General features: G+C 41.6%; 2 protein-coding genes across 14 annotated transcripts in view; one reads left to right on the top strand and one right to left on the bottom strand.

Moving 5' to 3' along the window:
* Positions 1-6,133, bottom strand: part of zranb3 (zinc finger, RAN-binding domain containing 3) — a 118,357-nt gene extending 112,224 nt beyond the window's left edge. For 3 of the 6 annotated variants that reach the window (XM_005449978.4, XM_005449980.4, XM_005449981.4), the window contains exons 1-2: positions 5,256-5,438; positions 3,459-3,657 (exon numbers count right to left, since the gene is read on the bottom strand). In XM_005449978.4, the coding sequence (XP_005450035.1) occupies positions 3,459-3,604 (146 nt within the window). In that variant the 5' untranslated portion in view covers positions 3,605-3,657; positions 5,256-5,438. Of the gene's footprint in view, positions 1-3,458; positions 3,658-4,853; positions 4,949-5,255; positions 5,439-5,816 lie in introns of those variants that run through there. The other 3 variants (XM_003440915.5, XM_019351635.2, XM_005449979.3) reach the window with 3 other exon arrangements.
* Positions 5,589-19,049, top strand: part of LOC100708599 (R3H domain-containing protein 1) — a 53,135-nt gene continuing 39,674 nt past the window's right edge. For 3 of the 8 annotated variants that reach the window (XM_025903392.1, XM_025903395.1, XM_019351637.2), the window contains exons 1-2: positions 10,009-10,186; positions 14,541-14,700. The gene's annotated coding sequence lies outside the window, so the exon portion shown is untranslated. Of the gene's footprint in view, positions 5,714-10,007; positions 10,229-14,540; positions 14,701-19,049 lie in introns of those variants that run through there. The other 5 variants (XM_025903394.1, XM_025903393.1, XM_019351636.2 and 2 more) reach the window with 4 other exon arrangements.

Raw genomic sequence — 19,049 nt, 5'->3', positions numbered from 1 at the left:
GCTAGTCTCCAGAGAGAAACGGTGCCTGCGCTGCTCTTCCTGTCACACTGATGCCAATTGACTGAGGTAGCTGTCCGCACGGTGCAGTGAGAGCCAATTGACTCCTGACCCAACGTGTAACAAAGCACTGCCTCCCAGTGTTCCTGAATCAATATGGCCGCGCTGCATCAAAGCAGAGCCCCTCAGATTGGCTCCTCCTGCGCTGACCTTCCCGAGAACCCACATGTATATCGACTGGTCAGGGAGGAGGAACCGGGCAAGTCCTGGTCGGTTCCTACAGTTAATGCTCCGCACATACAAACAGTTGGGGGCAACTCAGAAGCTTTTTGTGGATACCCGTTTTCATAGCTACAGTCTTACAGTCTTCTGAACATCTGGATTTATTCTTCTTGACATACTTTTCACATTTTGTAGCGTGGTAAGAAATCTCCATTCTCACTGCACTAAAGTGGAGCTGAACCGTCTACTTTAAAACTCCATTAGGGAAATTATCGGTGCAAAGATACCATCCTATTTGACTAAATCACACACTGATGCTATAGTGGAAGATGTGTTATACAGCAGAGCTTCTCTGTATGCTCAAATGAACATCCCCATCATCATCCCCATCATCATCAGGAAGTGAAAAATCAAAGCATCAGTGACAAACAGAACCTTTGAAGTGCTAGGAGCTTATCTTCCAGCACAGCATCACAGACTGAATGTTGTGGGAAAGATAATCAAGTTTATGCACTTGATTAGCATTACCTTGCAGGATTTATGGATATTCAGGGGAAGCGTATTTAAATTTAATGCCAAGACCACTGACTATCCTTAAAGCCAGATCTTGCATATACATAAGCCATACCATCACAGGAGCACCACATTTTCTTCCTGTGTGTGCAAGCACATCGCATATTGACAAAAACGGAGACCCACCGATTTCACACTCTTAAAAAGATTACTCCGCAGCCCTACACATGCCCAGAAACTCTACAAGGTCTCTTTAAAGAGGCCAAATAAAACTTCTGTTTGTGCCTTTTTACAAATGATAAGTTGAACTCATAAGCAGTAAAACACACCATTTCTTAACTGCTGCCTTGGCCTTGGGGAAGTGCACAGGTATAACTGCACACGCTGTACATTGTTGTTATTGTTGTTCTTATAATCCCACTGCTGAGGTCTGAGCAATAAATCAAATTTTATTTTCCGTCACCAGTTTGGATTCGAGTAATGAATAAAACAAAATGAAACTAAGATTAAAAACAATTATTATTCTTTATTTATTTAGCAATGATGTGTTTTCTTGTTTTGTGCGTTGTTGTAAATCCACCCCACTTCTCTCCTTTACTGAGGCGCTCTTTTGCCCCACACTAAAAGCACAGATTCAATCACTGTGTAGTTCAGACTGAGCCACGATAACAGCGGTCAGCGTGGTTTATCTACAGAAAGTAAAAGTCAGCCTTGCACACCCTGCCCATGACTACATGTTTTAAGACTACTGTAAAGAAGGTCTTTGTATGACTTCTGTCTTCTAGGTGGTCAAGGGGACAAGCTTTAGGACCCAACAACAAAACCAATACAAACACAAGTAGCCCGCATCACAGTTTATTCCATGTATTTTTCACATTGCCCCAAGGTGACAGCACATAGCCACAACACGTGGGTCAGTAAAGCTCTGCATAGCATCTACGGGCTACCATGTTGGGACCTTCATGTGCAGGTTTCTTAAGAGACAACTTCACTGTCAAAAAACGCCCCCAAGTCCTGGTTTTAGCGCTCGACCGGACGGCCCTGTGCCTTCAGTTTGCATTACTTGGTTTGCATTCAAAATAAATCCCAAAGTTCATGGAAATCCACTGTTAAGAAGGTAAAAATGTTTAGGTTCAATCATGTGTGATGCTTTGAAAGCCAACACAGAATCATGTAAATTACCAGCAATCTCAAGATTGACCATAGCTGTCTCTTTTTTACCAAAGTAAACCCTCTAAAGTCCCTCTAAAGTACTAAACCCTCTAAAGTACTTAATACCAGGTCATATGTCATTCAATAGTATTCCTCATTGGTAGCTGTTTCACTTGCTTACCAGGAAATTGCTCCCTTCGCATTATCAGCAGTTATTTTGCCCTTAGCTGCCCTTAGCTGATATTTACATCCAGCAGCCTCAGGTCGGCAGCTCACTGTGAATCACTTCAAGTGTGGATGCAGCTTAAAGACCAGAAGTTTGAAGTATGACAAGCAGCGGAAAAAAAACAAACAACAACAAAAAAACCCAGGAATAACATTTTGACATCTCAGTTTGGGTAAAAATGGATCAAATGGGAGTAGATGCTAATTTCCAGGTGGCCAACCCTTTCATCCAAGTTTGATGAAACCAGGCTTGGATTGCAACTATTTGGTACTGGACTGGTTTGGTAGCACCCATTCACTCACATTCACACATTCCTAAGTGCTTTTATTACAACACCGGGGAGCAATTAGGGGTTCAGTGTCTTGCCCAACGATACTGTGGCATGCAGACTGTAGCAGCCAGAGTTCAAACCATGAACCTTCCAATGAGATAGAGACAGAGAGATAGATGACCTGCTCTACCTACACCTCAGTACATGTTGTTCTTTGTTTAGTTTGAAGCATATAAAAATATCACACAAGCAACATTTTTCTTTCGCAACATGCAGTTGAAAATAGCCGTGTGAGTCATAGAACTCATGCATATACGCTTTACACTTCCTCTGCTGGTGCTCAACAGAGTTAATTGATAAAATAGGTCTGGCTGTGGAGGCATCCAAAGACCTGTAGCTGAGGGATAAAACCAGCACATCTACATGTCAAAATATTCTGGATAATTAATGAAATTGATGCTTATCTGTGTTGCAGCATTCCAAGTAGACACAATAAATCGGCTTGGCCTAGCAGGCTGGGCACTAAATAAAAACATTACAGTTTATTTTTGTGCACTGAGGAGGAGTAACTGTGCTGTCCTTTGTAACAGTCAGTCTTGTCTAAAAAGAACATTTTATGAATTTTGAAATTGTTACATAATGAAGAAAGCTGAAAGAATATCACATGAACTGACCAGGCACTAGACATAGTATACAGTTTATGGTTATAACGAAAAAAAAGAAAAAGAAAATCAGCTAATCGGTGTAGATTCAGTGCATTAAAATCCAAGAGAACTAGCATGTTTGACCTCCGAAGCAGACAACTACCGTCGACCACTGTCCCCTTTAAAGTGCAGCTAGTCTCCTCCTATATGCTTACACAACACATTTGACTTGAAAACATCTTCACAGAAATCAAATCAATACTTGCAGAGGCGGAGTGTAATGTCGAAAACAGAGCGGTACTCCTCTGTTCTCTGTAGGTCTATATTCATTGACGACTATCTTTAGTAGCTATTATTGATTTGCAAGATGTAAAGCGACCTGCACATTTCATTTTAAAATGACTGGACTGTTGCCGGGGGTGTCACCACTCACCGTCCGTTCCTAGATAAAGCAAACTCCACTCCCTCCCTTTGGAAAGGCATCAGGCGCTGCAGGAGCTTGTGAGGAAGGCCTGACAGTTGCTCCGACCATCTTGTATCACAGCAAGAGGCCTGTAGGCCATTATCATCCATTTCCATTAGCAAGTCCTCATCAGTTTCTCAGTACTTGCTCAGTCGGCTCCAATTTGAATCTGGAGGACAAAAAAAACAAAACAAAAATAATTGTTAAACCAAAATGTACATGGATTAGCATCTATTACACAACAGATTTAGTTTAGCACTCTGACTGCTGATTTTGTAGTAATGGTGAGTAACTTTCCCCTGCAGTCTTGGTAGCATTGACAGGAATATCATTATTAAATGCTGGATGATGAAGCACGGTGATAGTAAAAGTTGCCTGTCTCAGCCACCTCCAGTCACAACACAACAACACCTCCTCTGTGTTGCCTCATCATTCGGGTCAGTCCAGGAAGTGTCTGCTGCCACATGTAATCACAGCCACCGAGACAGGCACACCAGCGACCCAACAAAACTACGACTGTGGCTAAGAAGAATTACTAAGGACAGAAAGTTGGCACTACCTGTGCTTAAGAGCAGAAGGAAAGTCTATCATTCATGTCTATTGGTATGTAACTGGTTGGTATCACATGAAAGGAATGACCACTGTGCAACTGAGTGTGCAAATGAAAAGTGAACAAACTTTTCATTTCATACCATGAGGGTATTTTGGGCCAAATATTCAGATTTTTTGTGCAAATATTAAAAAAGAAAGAAAGAATACTCTGGAAACAGGCCTGGAAGACCTATCAAACAAAAAGACAAGTTAGGGGCTGAGGCCTGCCAAAGTAACAGCCAAACACTCCATGTAGAGGTATGCCGATCCATCCAAGTACTGATATCTTCAATACCAATGCTGGTTTCAGTATTTGATCAATACTACCACAATTGGATCGATACTTTGTTTCTATCCTCCAATCCAGTATGTAGCCCACTGAATTTGTTTTAAATAAATCATAATAATGATAATAAATTATAAATAAATAAATGAAAAATGTGTTAACCTTTTTGTGTTCTAAGTGTTACATGTATTTTTTTTTACAGCCTATAGCACATTTAAACAACAGAAGCTGACCCAATGTGCTTTAGAGACAGATTAACATTCTAGGTCTCCAAAAAACCCCACTTTCAATACATTACTGTGTTAACTGTTACTATTGTGGAAAGTGAAAATCATAATCCTGGAGTGGTTATTAAAATGTGTTCAGAATTTGGCAAATTGAGGATGATTCAGCTCATAAATCATGACATACTGCTCTCCCCTACATGAGCTGCCTTTATAGGTTAAAGGTATAAGTATAGGTAACAGCAATATTGGCCAAGTATTTACTTGGTATCGTATCGGCACCAAAACGCAGCATTCGCACACAGCACTAACATCGTTAAAAACTTAAGCGTGTCTGTAGCACCCTGAGCTAGAGCTAGTAGCGGACACAGGAAGTTGTGAAACTGCCTATAGAAATAAAAGCACCAGCTACATTAGTTACACTCCTCGCTGTTCTGCTGCTTCCAAGCTATTCTGTAACTAGACATTGTTATTAAGCTTTTATGTTTGCCGTGTTCACATATAACATAACATAACCACATGCTTTTAGCACAAGCACCCGTTTATTGCTATGCTGTAATGAGAAATTTGGTCACATGGCAGAAGTGTTAGCAAAAAAAAGAAGAATTAAATAAATACATGAACAGTATTTTCGGTTGATTTTTATATATGTAAAGTTTCTCCTACCTAGTGATAGTGCGCAATGACGCGAAGCAATAAAACAGCAGACTGAACTAAAAGGCCAGGATAGTTTCGCGGCAAATTCAAGGTACACTCGGTTTATATCACCGGCATCCGCTACACTAACATACCGGTGACTATCCCGTGTAACTTCCTAGCACTTATTTAATTAAATCACAACTCGACTGACGGTGTGAAAAACACATATTTGTTTGGGGATGTGTGAAGAAAAATGACGAAACTGTCTGAGAAACTGCTTGTCTGATTCCTGGCACAAGTTAATTAAAACAACAACAACAACCACCACTAAACGTGACATATTTCCAACACCCTGCGTGTCGAGCGTGAGGAGCTGACGCAGTCAGCCTGCTGCTGGACGCTGCCTCTTCACTCTGCCACAAACACTAGCTACTTCACCCTCGGTGGAGACAACAGCGCCTGTTCACCGATTGTAAACCGAAGCGGTAAGGCAACGTAAGATATTTGCAGTATCCTGTCCTGCATTTACTGGTTTGCGACAAATAATGTTAAGTGGGTAGTTGTAATCATGCAACACGGACTAGTTACCAGTAAGCACCTCTCTTTGGTAGAGTGGGAAAGCTCAGGTCGCCGGTGTTTGGCCGTTCTCAAGCGTTAGCAAGTCACGGTGCCAGGTAAGAGTCGTTAGCTTAGCCCCGAGACGATTCAACGCCAAATGTAGCTCCGTTTGCTCCCGTGCTCCTCGGCTAAAGCACACACCTCGTAACCAGAAACCACATCTGAACTGTAAGCAGACACACTTCAATTCGGCGTTCGTCCACAAAACCAAACAGCCGTTGTTAAATTACGGGGTATTATTCAATAACTTTTAGGCCTGCTTCGACTGTGTCTGTCCTAGTAATCTGCCGCAATGGGTAGTTGACTGACGCTAACTGTTAACCAGTTGAATAAATTAAGCTTTAATTGAACTGTTGAACTGCTTGGCTGGATATTTCGTTGGCCGAATTTTAGTCCCATTAATTTTTTACCAGAGCAAAATGTTTCATTCTGTCTGGGGTTTGTAGGTTTGCCGATACAAAGGTAACATTAAATTACCAGATTTGTAATGGAGCTCGGTGTGACAAAGTCGATGTTGCAAAACTGATTGTTTGGCTGAATCTGATTAAATCAGAGTAATCAATTAGCAGAGTAAATGCGTTTGTTTTGAATTGATTCTTCCAACCTTCCTCTGTGCTTTGACTCGGGCTGTAGTGTCTTGGTTTATAGGCTGGGAGCAGAGAAAAACAACTCTCGTTATTATTAATGAATTATACATATGTTTGAGCGGTTTAGCTAGAGATACCATAGAGTCTAATAAAGAGGATCTAAAAAGGTAGGATTTTTATTCAAATAGAAGTTCATTCATGTAATTTGGTAGTGTAACTCTTGATTTAAATTCATTCAGAAGTCTGAATATGACTAATGATAATGAATGAACGCACTGAAGTAAAGCAGTTTAGTAAAGCTCTATTATTTTTGTAAGAGGACAGTACATCCTGATTTGAACTTGTAAAAGGCCACCCAATCAGACATCCAATAACCCAGTTTGGTAGTTGCTTAATAAGTAAGCTATAACCATAATAATTCAGATGCACACAGTTATCGGTTCATTGACTTAAAGAGACAGAAATGGCCATAAAAGCCTCCAAGTTGCCACCAATGAGGCTGAGCGTCATGATAGTATCATTTTCATTACAGTACCAGTGGAGCCTGGTGGGCGGAGAGTGGATGCTGGTTCAGTCCCTGCGGCTGCTGTTTCACAGAGTGGAGATGTTGTGCTGTGCAGCAACGTGCTCCATATTGTATCATGTTAACATGGCATTATGCTAAATTATTACCACAATTGATTTGGAGATCTTTCGTTTGGTTTTTGCTGTGCTAGAGCGGTAGATTTAAGACGTTTTACCAGCTAGGTGAGTGCACATATTAAGATCACCACTCAGATTCTCTCTTATGACTGCCTGTGTTCCCCTCAGAGGCTTAAAATAAATGCTAATAATTGTTTGCCAAAACAGTTTCACCCGCCGGCTGTTCAGGCCACAGCAGCCCGCTGCTCTGTTGACCATTCATTACACAGGTTTGGGCCATATTCGGAGCTGATGACATTATCCGATATTGAGGTTGCCGTGTAATAGCTTTCACCAAAGATGTGGCCCCGATGACTAAATAATTCATCGCCTTCCAGGGGAAGGTCAAAAAAAATCTCTCATTCCTATAATATTTGGCTTGAGCCATTAAATAATTCATCCTCTCGATCCATAAATTGTTTGTTCAATTGGTGACCTTTTCATGGGATTAAGAAAGCACAATAATAAATTCTTCAGAGACCTGGCATAACGAATGGTACAATTATGAGGCAGGATTGGATCGGATCGTTTGTCGCAGCCTGCTGTTGGTTGCTAAGTGACAGCAGGAACTTTTCCGCCCACTGTGTTTGCTCCTAAAAGTCTGAGTGACTGAAAGGACAAAAACAATCACATTATGGCAGTCTAGACTTCAGCTGCACATAGGACCTGTTTGTGACTTCCCGTGTCTTTGACAGCCTGTCAGTCACTTAGTGATGAAAGTGTCTCATGAAGTAGATTATATTCACCATGCAGCTATCAGCATCCCATCTTCTTTGCATGTACACAGGACAGAAGAACTGTCTTTACTTAATAAAATAAACAAGGCAGATGGAGGAGGCCCTAATTGTTTTTCCTGTTAACCCCTCATAAGTTATGAAAGGCAGGCTCAAAATGGAAGCTCTTAAGGGCGATTTTGTAATCATGCACAGCCGGCATTCTACCTTCACAACTCTTATGTTGTAGATCCAAAGATTTATGGTTTTGTAGATTTTTATCACTATTTCACTGTTATATAACATCCCTAACTGGAGTAGGTGGCACTCGCAGGGATTATTTTGTGCCAAAGAATAGTCATGTGAGGCGTGAATCGTCCCTTTTTATGTCACAGACCCTAAAGCAAAGAGCCCGGTTTATTAAAAGAAATTTGATAACCACTGTTTGATAACAGTTATCTCTCACAGGGGTTTTCGGTTTTGTCAAGCCAGCTAACACAAAGGAAACCTGGCTGGGCGTACTATAAACTTACTTCATAGTATACGCCTCAGGTAAAGCTAGCAAGTCACAAGTGTGCCACAATTATGTGCCGTCCTTTGAAAGCAGTTTGTGATTGGTGGGGGCAGGCTTCTTTGATGAATATGGAGTTACATTTTTGCTTAAAATGTTGCATCTCTAATGTTGCCTGAATATCGGTATCCTTTTGACTGATACCAGCTACTGATGTGTCACCTCTATTTTGGGCAGGTTTAAAAAACACACAAAAAATTGGACAAATTGTTTGTCTAAACATCGTATCAGCTCTCAGTTTCACATTGCTTCATCTCTGCTATCTAACTCTCCTGTTACACTGTACAGTATCAATTTTGCACTGGTAAAGTGATAACAACTTGTGTGATGAGACGAAGAGCTCTTTAAACAGGTCAGTTACTAGACCTAGTTTACACAAAAATCTTTGTTTCCCCACACAGAGCGTGCAATACATTCCAACAACAAGCAATTAAAATAAAAAATATTGGTTATAGGCTGTATTGTCATGTTAATACATCGGTATTGGCACAGAAATACACTTTTTTTTTTTTTTTTTTTTTTTTTTTTTTTTTTTGCTTTGCTGTCGAGTACTTTTCCCTTTTTCTTTTTACACCGTACATCATCTATTCTCTGCTGGTGACATTAAACAAACAAACAAAAAAAAAATAGAAATGACAAAGGTTTTCAAAAACATCATTTGTTTTGTTATTTTTTTTATATGAAGATGAAGATAAATCCAAAACCAAAATATATGAACTGAAAAAAAAATCAGTATGCCCAGAACGGGACAATCAGTGAACCCCTAATGCACCAATTATGCATTTATTATGTTGTTGTTGTTTTTTAAACAAAATGTCTTATTGCGGCAAATTTCCTTTCAGTTGCAGTAACAGGAGGTATTTCAGGTGTTGTCTATCTCTGAGTCAGTGGGATTAGCTGTAGCCTTGATTTTTTTTTTTTTTTTTTTTTTTTTTTTTTTTTTTTTTTCCCCGTACGAAAAGCAGGGTGCCAGCTTGAATGGGAAGGTAGCCCAGTGAACAGCTCGGCCTCTCAGCGGCCAGCGCCTCCCCATCGTCTCTCCACCTGCTCTTTGAGCACCTAGCTGGCTGCAGAACCGTCGCTCCTGTCCCTTATCTTCTCCTCCTCCCCTGTTTGCCGCCGCTCTCCTTTCTCTTTCCTCTGAGCACCTTTCTTTGTGTTTTCTCTATCTCCCGCCCTCCTGTTTTTCTCCTCTTCCTCTCGGTCTCCTTCCATCTATCCCATGTCCCTAGCTGCCCTTTTTCCTCCTCATCATCCTCCTTCCCCCGCCTCTATCCTAAAGCAGCTAATGAAGAGCCCCATTTAGCTGGTGACTTTGGTTCAGTCCGCTCTGTAGCGCCGGCTGGCCTCAGCCGCCGTGACTGGTTGTTGAGGCTCTGACATCACACAGGGGCCAGCTGTTGATTTGGCGCTGTCTCCAAGGCTGGCTGGCTTGATGGGTTGTGGCAGGTAGACTTGTGCTCGCACAGCTCTCTCCCTTCCTCCCTGCCCCCCTCTTTCTTTCTTTCTCTCTCTCTCTCTCTCTCTCTCTCTCTCTCTCTCTCTCTCTCTCTCTCTCTCTCTCTCTCTCTCTCTGACACCCACACCCCTCGTCCTCTCCCTTTACACTCTCCGCTCCCTGTCTTCCACCCTCACTCAGTGGAGCGAGCGTACAGGAGGCAGCAGGCAGCTGCCGAGGAGCGAGCTGGGAGGCGACTCCAGCCTCCTCTCCAGCAAATTGTGCCTCCTGTACAATGGAAACTAAGCGGTCGCATAGCAGAAAGGATGGAGAACAGAGCTGCCAGGCAGGTACGTCCTGCAGCACTTTGACAGTGAGCAGACACCACTTAGGTACAGTTAGTATTACTTGTTCTGGTCCTGTGCTTTTTGAACATTTTCTTCATGTAATTTTTGAGTAAGGTTGATTTTCCTCTATTGTATGTTGCCTTTTGTTCTGCTGTTTTAAAAATGTCTCCTGCATTAGCTTTTTCTGCCTCTCTTCTGTCATTGCAAGGCATCCAGTCAGTAAGCAAGTGTGGGGTCTTTCTTCCTTTGGCTTGTCAAACTAAGCACAACACGAGCTGCGCTGTGCCGTCAGCGGCGTGTTACTCGCTGAAGCTCGAGCATTTCCAAATCTCCTGGCTGGTTTGCTCAGCTCCGCTTCTGCTTTTCATTACGAGGATAATTAGCAGAGATCAGCCAATAAGAGGCTTCGCTCCGCACTGTTTTTTCTTTTAGCCAACCGTTGTCCTCTTGTCTCCCTCGTTTTCCCGTGTTTGTTCTGCAGGTGTTGTCTTGCAAATTGACTTTTAATGACTCTCACAGACTTTTTGAGTGCTTCTTGTCTCATAAGGCTCCATAGATTAAAACTGCCAGGCTTGCATGTTAGTTTTCTGTGTTTACTGTTTCTAGTACTAATTGCTTAGATTGATATTCCCTGGAAGCTCTCCTATGGGATAGGGTAATGGATTACCTCCATGTTCCACTGTGGATTTAATTTATTAATGCTGGCTGGCTGCACCTCTGCTGCGCCGCGCTGCCTTTTGCGACCTGGAGGCAGAGCGAGCAGCGCAATTAGAGTCTCATTTGTGCCTGTTTGTTTATTTATTTATTTCTGTTAATTCACTCTCGGCTATTACGAGCACTTCCTTAAACTGACACAGCCTCAGTCGTCCCAAAATCAAGGCGAGCAGTGTTATGAAAGTGATGTAATTTCATCGGTTTTACCCTGATCGTTCTGCCGTCCAATTATACAGCTCCCCTGTCAGTGCTTCTCTTTGCTTTGCAATTAGCAGAAATGGGTAGAAAATGGGAGATTAGTTACTCAGTTAAGCAAAACAGCAAAATCAATTTTATTGTAGCGCCATGAATGTGAGCCAGCATTAGTAGCCTAATTAACTGTTTATTTGATGCCTGGTTTTATTAGACAGGATGCATGTCATACTTTAAATGTTTTTTATGTGCGCTTGTGTGTGTTTAAGCTGGCACAACAAAGGGAAATTTTGGCATCCCCCTGCAAAGTAGGAAGAAATCTGCTAAACATAGATGGTCATTTTTATTTGGACAGCGAGCAGGTGACGGCGCGGTATCTTTATAACTATGAATAGAGCTCTGGTTACCGTTTTACATCTCCGTTGGGTTTTTTTTCTGTGTGTGCAATATTTGCAAAAGCTCTTCAGCAGTGATTAACTTATTTTTCAATGCGGCAGAATGCCTGAAGACGCTACTTGCTCCTTTTCTTTTTTTAAAAAAAAAATGTTGTTTAAAAAAATTAATAAATTATTGTTTTTGAAATGCTGAGAAATCACTGGTAGATGTTCTTTGAAGCTTCTGAAGGTGATAGCTTGCTGTGTTCCGCCCCTTCTTCCTCCCCCGTTCTCTACTGAGAATAGAGCCGGGGGATAGAGTAGCAGATAGAGGGAGGGAATGAGGGTCCTTCACCTTCAGTTGAGGTGGTTTATAGGCGAGACAAGAGCCCTGATCCACAGAGAGCAGAACACAGCACAGCGGAGGTGTGGGAAGGAAAGGTCAGCCTTTGCAAAAAACAGAGAGGCTGCGAGAGCTGTGTGTGTGTGTGTGTGTGTGTGTGTGTGTGTGTGTGTGTGTGTGTGTGTGTGTGTGTGTGTGTGTGTGTGTGTGTGGATAAAGGCATAAATAAAATAAGTAGACTGGAGTGCGTTTGCTCTCCATCACCAGCAGGCTCTCATGCGCTTCACGGTGATTGAGAAATTTCTCATTAGCTCGCCATCGAGCATAATTGTCGGCGAGAGGAGCCCATCAAGAGCCCGGTGTGTGATTAACTCGGCTCAGTTGATGGCCACCCTCATGACCCTGCTGTGGGTTCCTCAAGAGTTAATTTGCTACAAGAACACAGAAAATGTTTGCATGTGTGGATATGAGGCTCATGATTAATGTAATGCATTCCTCAATTTGTGCTGTGCACAGGTGGGTATATTTGGTGTGTGTGTGCATGTGCATGTGCGTGCATGCACGAGGTCGCCGATATGCCGTCAAACGTCGCGATTAAGGTGGTGCGAAGGGGTGGTGTGACACTGAACGATGCCTCGGGCAGCCTCTTTAAGGTTCCTGTGCTCTGCGGTGACTGTAATGCCAATGAACCACTCCCTGTCAGCTCCAGCACAATACTGGAGGACACACAGGCAGGCGGAGGAGCTCGACAAGTCCACTGCTCTGTGCGTGTGTGTGTTGTGCAGTGCTAGGGCGTATTATAAGCTGTTGAGCACCTATCAAATGGGGATGTTCCCCTGTCTGTGTCTGTCAAAACATCTTTTGGTTGTGCATTGTTTGCGCCAGCATACGGTGTTTACTGCACACACACAGAGGCTGAGTGTGAAGTCCTGAAGCCAGCCGGCTAATCCACGTCTGCACCGTTCACTCAGCAGCTCTGGTCATAAAGCCTGGAGCGCCCACGGCCAGACTCATCTGCACTGCTGTCAGAGCAACTTTTACACTGTGTGTGTGTGTGTGTGTGTGTGTGTGTGTGTGTGTGTGTGTGTGTGTGTGTGAGATAGCTGCAGGAGCAGGCTCCCATTTTTTTTTTTTTTTTTTTTTTTTTTTAAATTCCAGATATTTGGCTGCCACTATCTGCAATGGTTCCAATCAACACCACTTCTGCTTTGAACTCGGGGGCGAAATCTCGAGCCGCGGCACCAAGATGATACTCCCGTCACACACGGACAGGCGTGTAAAAAGTGCAGAGCGCATTTAGAAAGAGATAAAAGCGGGGCGGGGGGGATAAGTGCAGCGCAGAACAAGAAGGAAAGATGATTCAGGTGATTTGGGTGCAGAGGTGATTTTGGCTACATGACTACAAAATTCAGACTCTCCGAATGGAACAATGTGGAATGCAGTGGAAATGACACTAAGCAGTTCCTGTTTAAGTCAGTGTGTGGAAATATTCTAGGCAGCGTAGGTGGCTCCGTGGTGCAGTTTCAAACAAAAGCAACACACCATCATCTCAGTCTGTGCGTCTGGCTCCAGGCAGAGATGTCATGAGAAGGAAGAATAGAAATTGAGCTGAGATTGCACTCGGCCTTTTATTTTCTTTTTTGGCTGGCACAGAGAGAGCCACACCTTGGCACCGTTGGGTACCAGAGTCAGCGTGGCATCTCGCCCACTTACTTAGCAACAGATTAGAGGAGTTGGGAGAGGCCAAGAGCAATGTGACGGATATGTGGGAGAAGCTTCGGAGTGGTTCAGCTGTAGGAGAATGTCCAGCATGTGGTCTGAGGATGCGATTAATCAGTTAGCCGTTTGATGGGAAATAAATGGGCAACTGTTCTTTTCTTGCAAAGTGATTTTATGGTGTTATCAGCCAACTGACCAAAAAAAATTTAAAACGCATAACCTTGAACTTTAAGAAATATGGCTGCTTTTCTGACATTTTAAACACCAAATAATCAAACAAATATAACTAGAATATTGATTTGAAATGTAAATGGTAATTAGCTTCAAGCGTAACCTGATGTTTAGCAACTTCATTTGGCAGTTGCACCTGCAAAGTGAGCTGATAAGGTCATATTTTCACAATAAAAAAAAAAAAAGGAACATAGCGAATAGGGCAGCAGTGTGCATGGAAAAACACCGATTCGGTAATACAGCTGGAATTCTCAATTTTTCTTCTCCGGTATTGTGTCGATATTTCACAGCTGTGTTGTTGTTGTTTTCAGATGTCTGCCCAGCCGGGTTCACCCCGTGGTTCAGCTAGAAAGGAATTTGCTGGAAAATAGAGATTGTACATTAGACGATTTGAAATGTATGTGGCACCAAATGGCAGAGGATTTCTGAGCTGAGAAATGCTATCTTCCCCTGCTGCTCTCTGAATTCCTAATGCTTGGTTTTTACGAGGTTGGCAGGGGTGCCTTCTCCTGTTGCCTCCGCCGCACTCCCAGTCGCTGTGCTCATCCATTATTTATGGGGCACACGCACGCATAGGCCCAGAAATACACACTCGCCACACTTCCACCGTTTTTTGTTTTTTTTTGTTGTTGTTTTTTTCGGCCATGGAACACAATATATTTCAGAGTTGCTGACGTCCTGACTGCTGTCAGTCCACGTGACCTCGGTGACAGCGTTGCTCCTAACCTCCGACCTCGCTCGCTCTAATGCCGCAGCACTAACCCCGTCCCTCTCTCGGTTGCAGGTCTGCAGGGGTCATGAGGGTGTCGGAGGCCCCGCTCACTGTTCAGAGCAGCTGAAGCAGACATGGGCAAAGAAGTCTCGGATGGCATCGGTAGGCTCAGCCTCATCGACTTCACCAGCCACATCCTCCTTTGCCACAACCACCACTGGCTACACAAGAAGTAGGTTTTTTTTTTTTTGGTTTTTTTTACTATGTAACCAGAATAGTAAGTAAATTTCCATAAAATTTGCTCGATACAATGTTTCCACTGATTCGCTGTCATGTGACACTACTGTCCAATCAGAAGGCGATAACAAGATAACAAGATGCTGTAACTAAAACAGTCAGGAACACAAAGTTTGCGTATTTGTTTCATGTATTTGTTTTACGAATGTGTGCAGTTGTCATCACTCCAAATGTATCTATATAATTGTCTTGACTCTTTTCCATATTTCTTTTTATTATTATAAAAACTTAAATCAAATATAATGAGTTTCTTCTAAGGTACTTCATGCACACAAATTTAAAACATCTATAGATGGATGAAATACACTTAACTTGGGGAGCATGGACAACGTTACTATCTTAGTAAATATCTCACTATCATTTCTGATATTATGAATGAAAATGAACATTGACACAGTAGTTTGGTGGAATTTCACGGGGAATAATAAACCACAAGATCAATGAAATGTCACTCGATGAGAATAAAGTCTTGGAGTATTTCATCACATCACACCGACAGAGTAAATATATGGATGTTGTTACATGTTCTATAGCTATGCTGTAGTTATAAAAACAGCCTGTGTGTTCATATATATATCCAGGTTTAATAGAGTGTGTATTTCACTGACCGGTTTAGCATAAAAATGTAAATTTCTAACACTGCACAGAACTATACTGCTACAGTCTGTCATATCAATAATCATTCATCACTTACCTGTGTATTTACCTCGTATTATGACACGATCCATCTGTTATACCCTGACCTTATCCCCATTTCACAAAAATGTATATTAAATCTATTTTAAGTGATTCTATACTTAAGTCTTTTTAAAATCTGTGTTATTGATTTTTAGTCAGAAAAGCTTTTGGTTTTAAACTGAACGAACAGAAGTCAGTCATTGTTTAACCCCCCCCAAAACAAGACATGCTTCAGATAAGACATTTCAAATTTACACTCCTCTGAGGAAGGTAAAAATGTAGAAAACATTTACGATCAAGTACAACAGGTGTTCTAATGATGCTCCAATCGATCAGCTGCAAACCCAAATCATTTCCATTGATGTGTCCAATCTGTGCAGAAGAACTAAGTGTCCTGGTTCTGATTTGTAACTATGCATCACAGTGTAGCAGTATGTTGTGCCAACATGCAAATCAACTTAAACATGACTTATTGATTTGTTTCAAGACATTTTTTCATTGCTCTACCAGTGTCCATCTAAATTCAATGACTTCCAAAGTCTTCTGTTTTTGTGTTGATGCAGTTAGTTAAACTTATGATCTTTAACACTTACTAGATCAAATACTGAGATCTGATCTCAACTCGGTTAGGGTTGTTTAAAATACCCAAAGAAGCTTGAAGCTTGCTGCCAACTGGTATTTTGGAGCTGTAACTACAGAGCAATGCAGACATGAACAACATTAGATGGACATGCTGGGATATGCTGCAGTTCATTTGGGGCTGGATTTTAACCTCCAATCTGCTGCAGATTTGTGGAATATATAAAAAAGAGATTTCTTCTTCTTTTTAAACTTTTCAGCCAAAGTGAAAACTGAACACAACGTCAGGACTGGAAGGTTACAAATGTATACCTCTGAAAATCTTTAAAACCCCTTTCTTTTTTGCTCAGTTTGAATTTGATATTAATAATGCACATAGCATTTACAACTTGTAGTCCTTTGTATGTAAAACTAGGGTTGTTTAAAAAAAAAAAAAACCTTTGGATTCTAAAAACTACTATCAGATTAGATGCTCATTCACGTTAACACACATTAACATTATCCATTTAACAATTAATAATTACCTAAAAGCCTAATAGCCACATTAGCCTTTTGCCAGTTATCATTTCGCAAATAGCTTGTGGCTGATAATAAAAACGAAGCGTAAATATTGGTGCTACGCAGCTAACGTTGTCAGTTCTGCCGGTCTGTAATGTTGTAATAGATGGTGTTAATTTAACAGGGTAAAACACAATTTTTGGCTAAAGTGTTAAGTATCAAATACTTTCCTGGGTAACTGTATAGAGTTTCTAGCATCGTTGAAGAATACATGATACATGAAGACTTTGCCAAATTAATTAAAATTTGTATTAAAAAAATTCATACTGTATTTTTTAATCCTTTATTTTTTTAAATTGTGATGTTTATATTGAACTACACATTAAAAAAAAATAAAAATGTTGATGTCTGTTTTCGCTCCAACTCATAAAGAGACCAATTTGCTACTCCCTGAATTCTTTAATGTAACACTAAGGACCAAATGATGATCTGTATTACTTATGCAGTCTAAGCATGGGGGATTCTAAACAGGCACACTGTGCAATTACCTCAGCCGTGAGAGACGAGACGGTGAAATTCAAATGCATCAAAGTCTGAAGCCAAATTTAGTCTAACACTCCAGTCCCATGATAAAATGTGTTTGGAAGAATGAGTGATTCGGTGAGGGACAAAATGGCTATCCATCACAAGCCCAGCGCTCAAAAATATCTGTCCAATATTGCGAATCTTCAACGGAGCGACTCAAGAGACTTCACTCATCAAAATGTCAGCAACAGACGCTAAATATTCAAAGCCATGTGCAGCACTCTGGAGTATTAAGCTGTTTTCCTTCAGAATGTGAAAATAATGTAAAGCAGCAGCCGGCATTGCTTTTGTCAAACCTCTGACAGGTCATAGAAATTCAAAATCTGATTCTGCAGTGCCCGGCTAGATTTTTAGCAAAACTCTTAGCCATGCAAACCGCTGGGCGAGCGGTACATCCGCCTGGGCTGTGGGCCGCTGTAAAAGTCAATTACTTTGACACGAAGGAATTGGATGCCACGTTTTTAAAGAGAGCAGCTCCCTCTTGCTGCCTCAGCTCTTTTGGGATGGATATAAACAATCAAGTCTCAGGCAGCCGCTTTGCTGCTCAGTGATCAGATAGGAAAATGGCTCTGATCACTGCGGGCAAATAGGTTGAAGGCCGGAACGCACACGCAGCCAGTCACATACACGCTCAAGCACAGAGTAAGTGCTGTCATGTGTGCTTCCAGTTTTTGATGTGCAACGTGAATTCAATGAGCCCATTTCTAATTAACCTATTAATCATAGCTCTCATGTACCAGATGTCTGCCCTCCCTTCTTGTGAGTGTGCGTCTGTGTATGTTACACACTGCGTGGGACCAAGCTGCACAATTAAGGCATATCAGCAAAATGAACTCGCACCATGACTTAAAACACGGGGAGGTCGTGGTATTACACAGATGCGTCCTGCAGTGGGCCATAGGTCCAAGGCAACTTGTGCTCTGGGATCAGCAACCACGAAGAGCCATTTTATTTTGAAAGGCCTGCTTTTTACTCTACTTCACGCCATATTAGACTGTAAACATGTGCTCTGCGTTAACCTACCAACTTTTGCAGCTGTAACCACGATGGGAGTGTTCCTGTTTTGTGCATAACTACAAACAAAGATTTAATTACAACCTTCTTCTTTGGAACATAAAATAATACAAAAATATGTGAATAAAATCCCTTTTATAAAATATAATATAAAATGTAAATGACACCGTATTATGTTTAATCCTAAATAAACATCTTTATGTGGGAACTAGAAAGTGTGTTTGCTGATATTCTAAAGCAGCCCCTTCAAACTAAAACAAACACTATAATATTAATGTGTTTTCTTACAGCGCTAAGCTGTACGCCTGCTGCATCTCGTCCACTCATGCCTATTGTCTCGGGCTGAACAGCTGCAGAGCTGCGAGACAGCGTAAAGAAAAAGTAATGACTGATGACCACAGACTGTGTTGGTGCCACCAACCGCCTGCCCTACTCTTTCTCCTGCCTGCTACTGCGTAGACCTTTGTCACCGTAGACTTTCTTTGGCCCTTTTATCCAGTCTTTTACATTAATCAAAATGTGCCAGCTTTATGTTTGGTCTCTTTTATGGAGAAGTTGCAGGGGAAATCTCAGTAGGTCTGCTCTCATAATAATTGGCATCACTTTCAACACTATACAAGTCTAAACTGCATGCGGGCACATTAATGTGCTGTGTGTCTCAGCTCACCAAAATTATGATTGCTTTCTTAAAAAATACTTTATTTTCATCTATTTGAACTATTTTACAATTTTGCTACGCAGCAAGGAGTCAAAGAAGATGGAAACATTACAAACGGGTCATTAAAACAAAAGAGAGATTAAAAAAACTAAATAATTAATTCAAAGCAAATGCATTTACATTGATCATTTGTACGAAAGACAAAGTATTCTTTGTCTTTCATTCCGATGTTGGATGTTTTACCAAACTGAAGCCAGCAATATGATACATCC

This window comes from Oreochromis niloticus, linkage group LG23, assembly GCF_001858045.2.
Source record: "Oreochromis niloticus isolate F11D_XX linkage group LG23, O_niloticus_UMD_NMBU, whole genome shotgun sequence".
Lineage (NCBI taxonomy): Eukaryota > Metazoa > Chordata > Actinopteri > Cichliformes > Cichlidae > Oreochromis > Oreochromis niloticus.
This window is presented reverse-complemented; position numbering and strand designations above follow the sequence as displayed.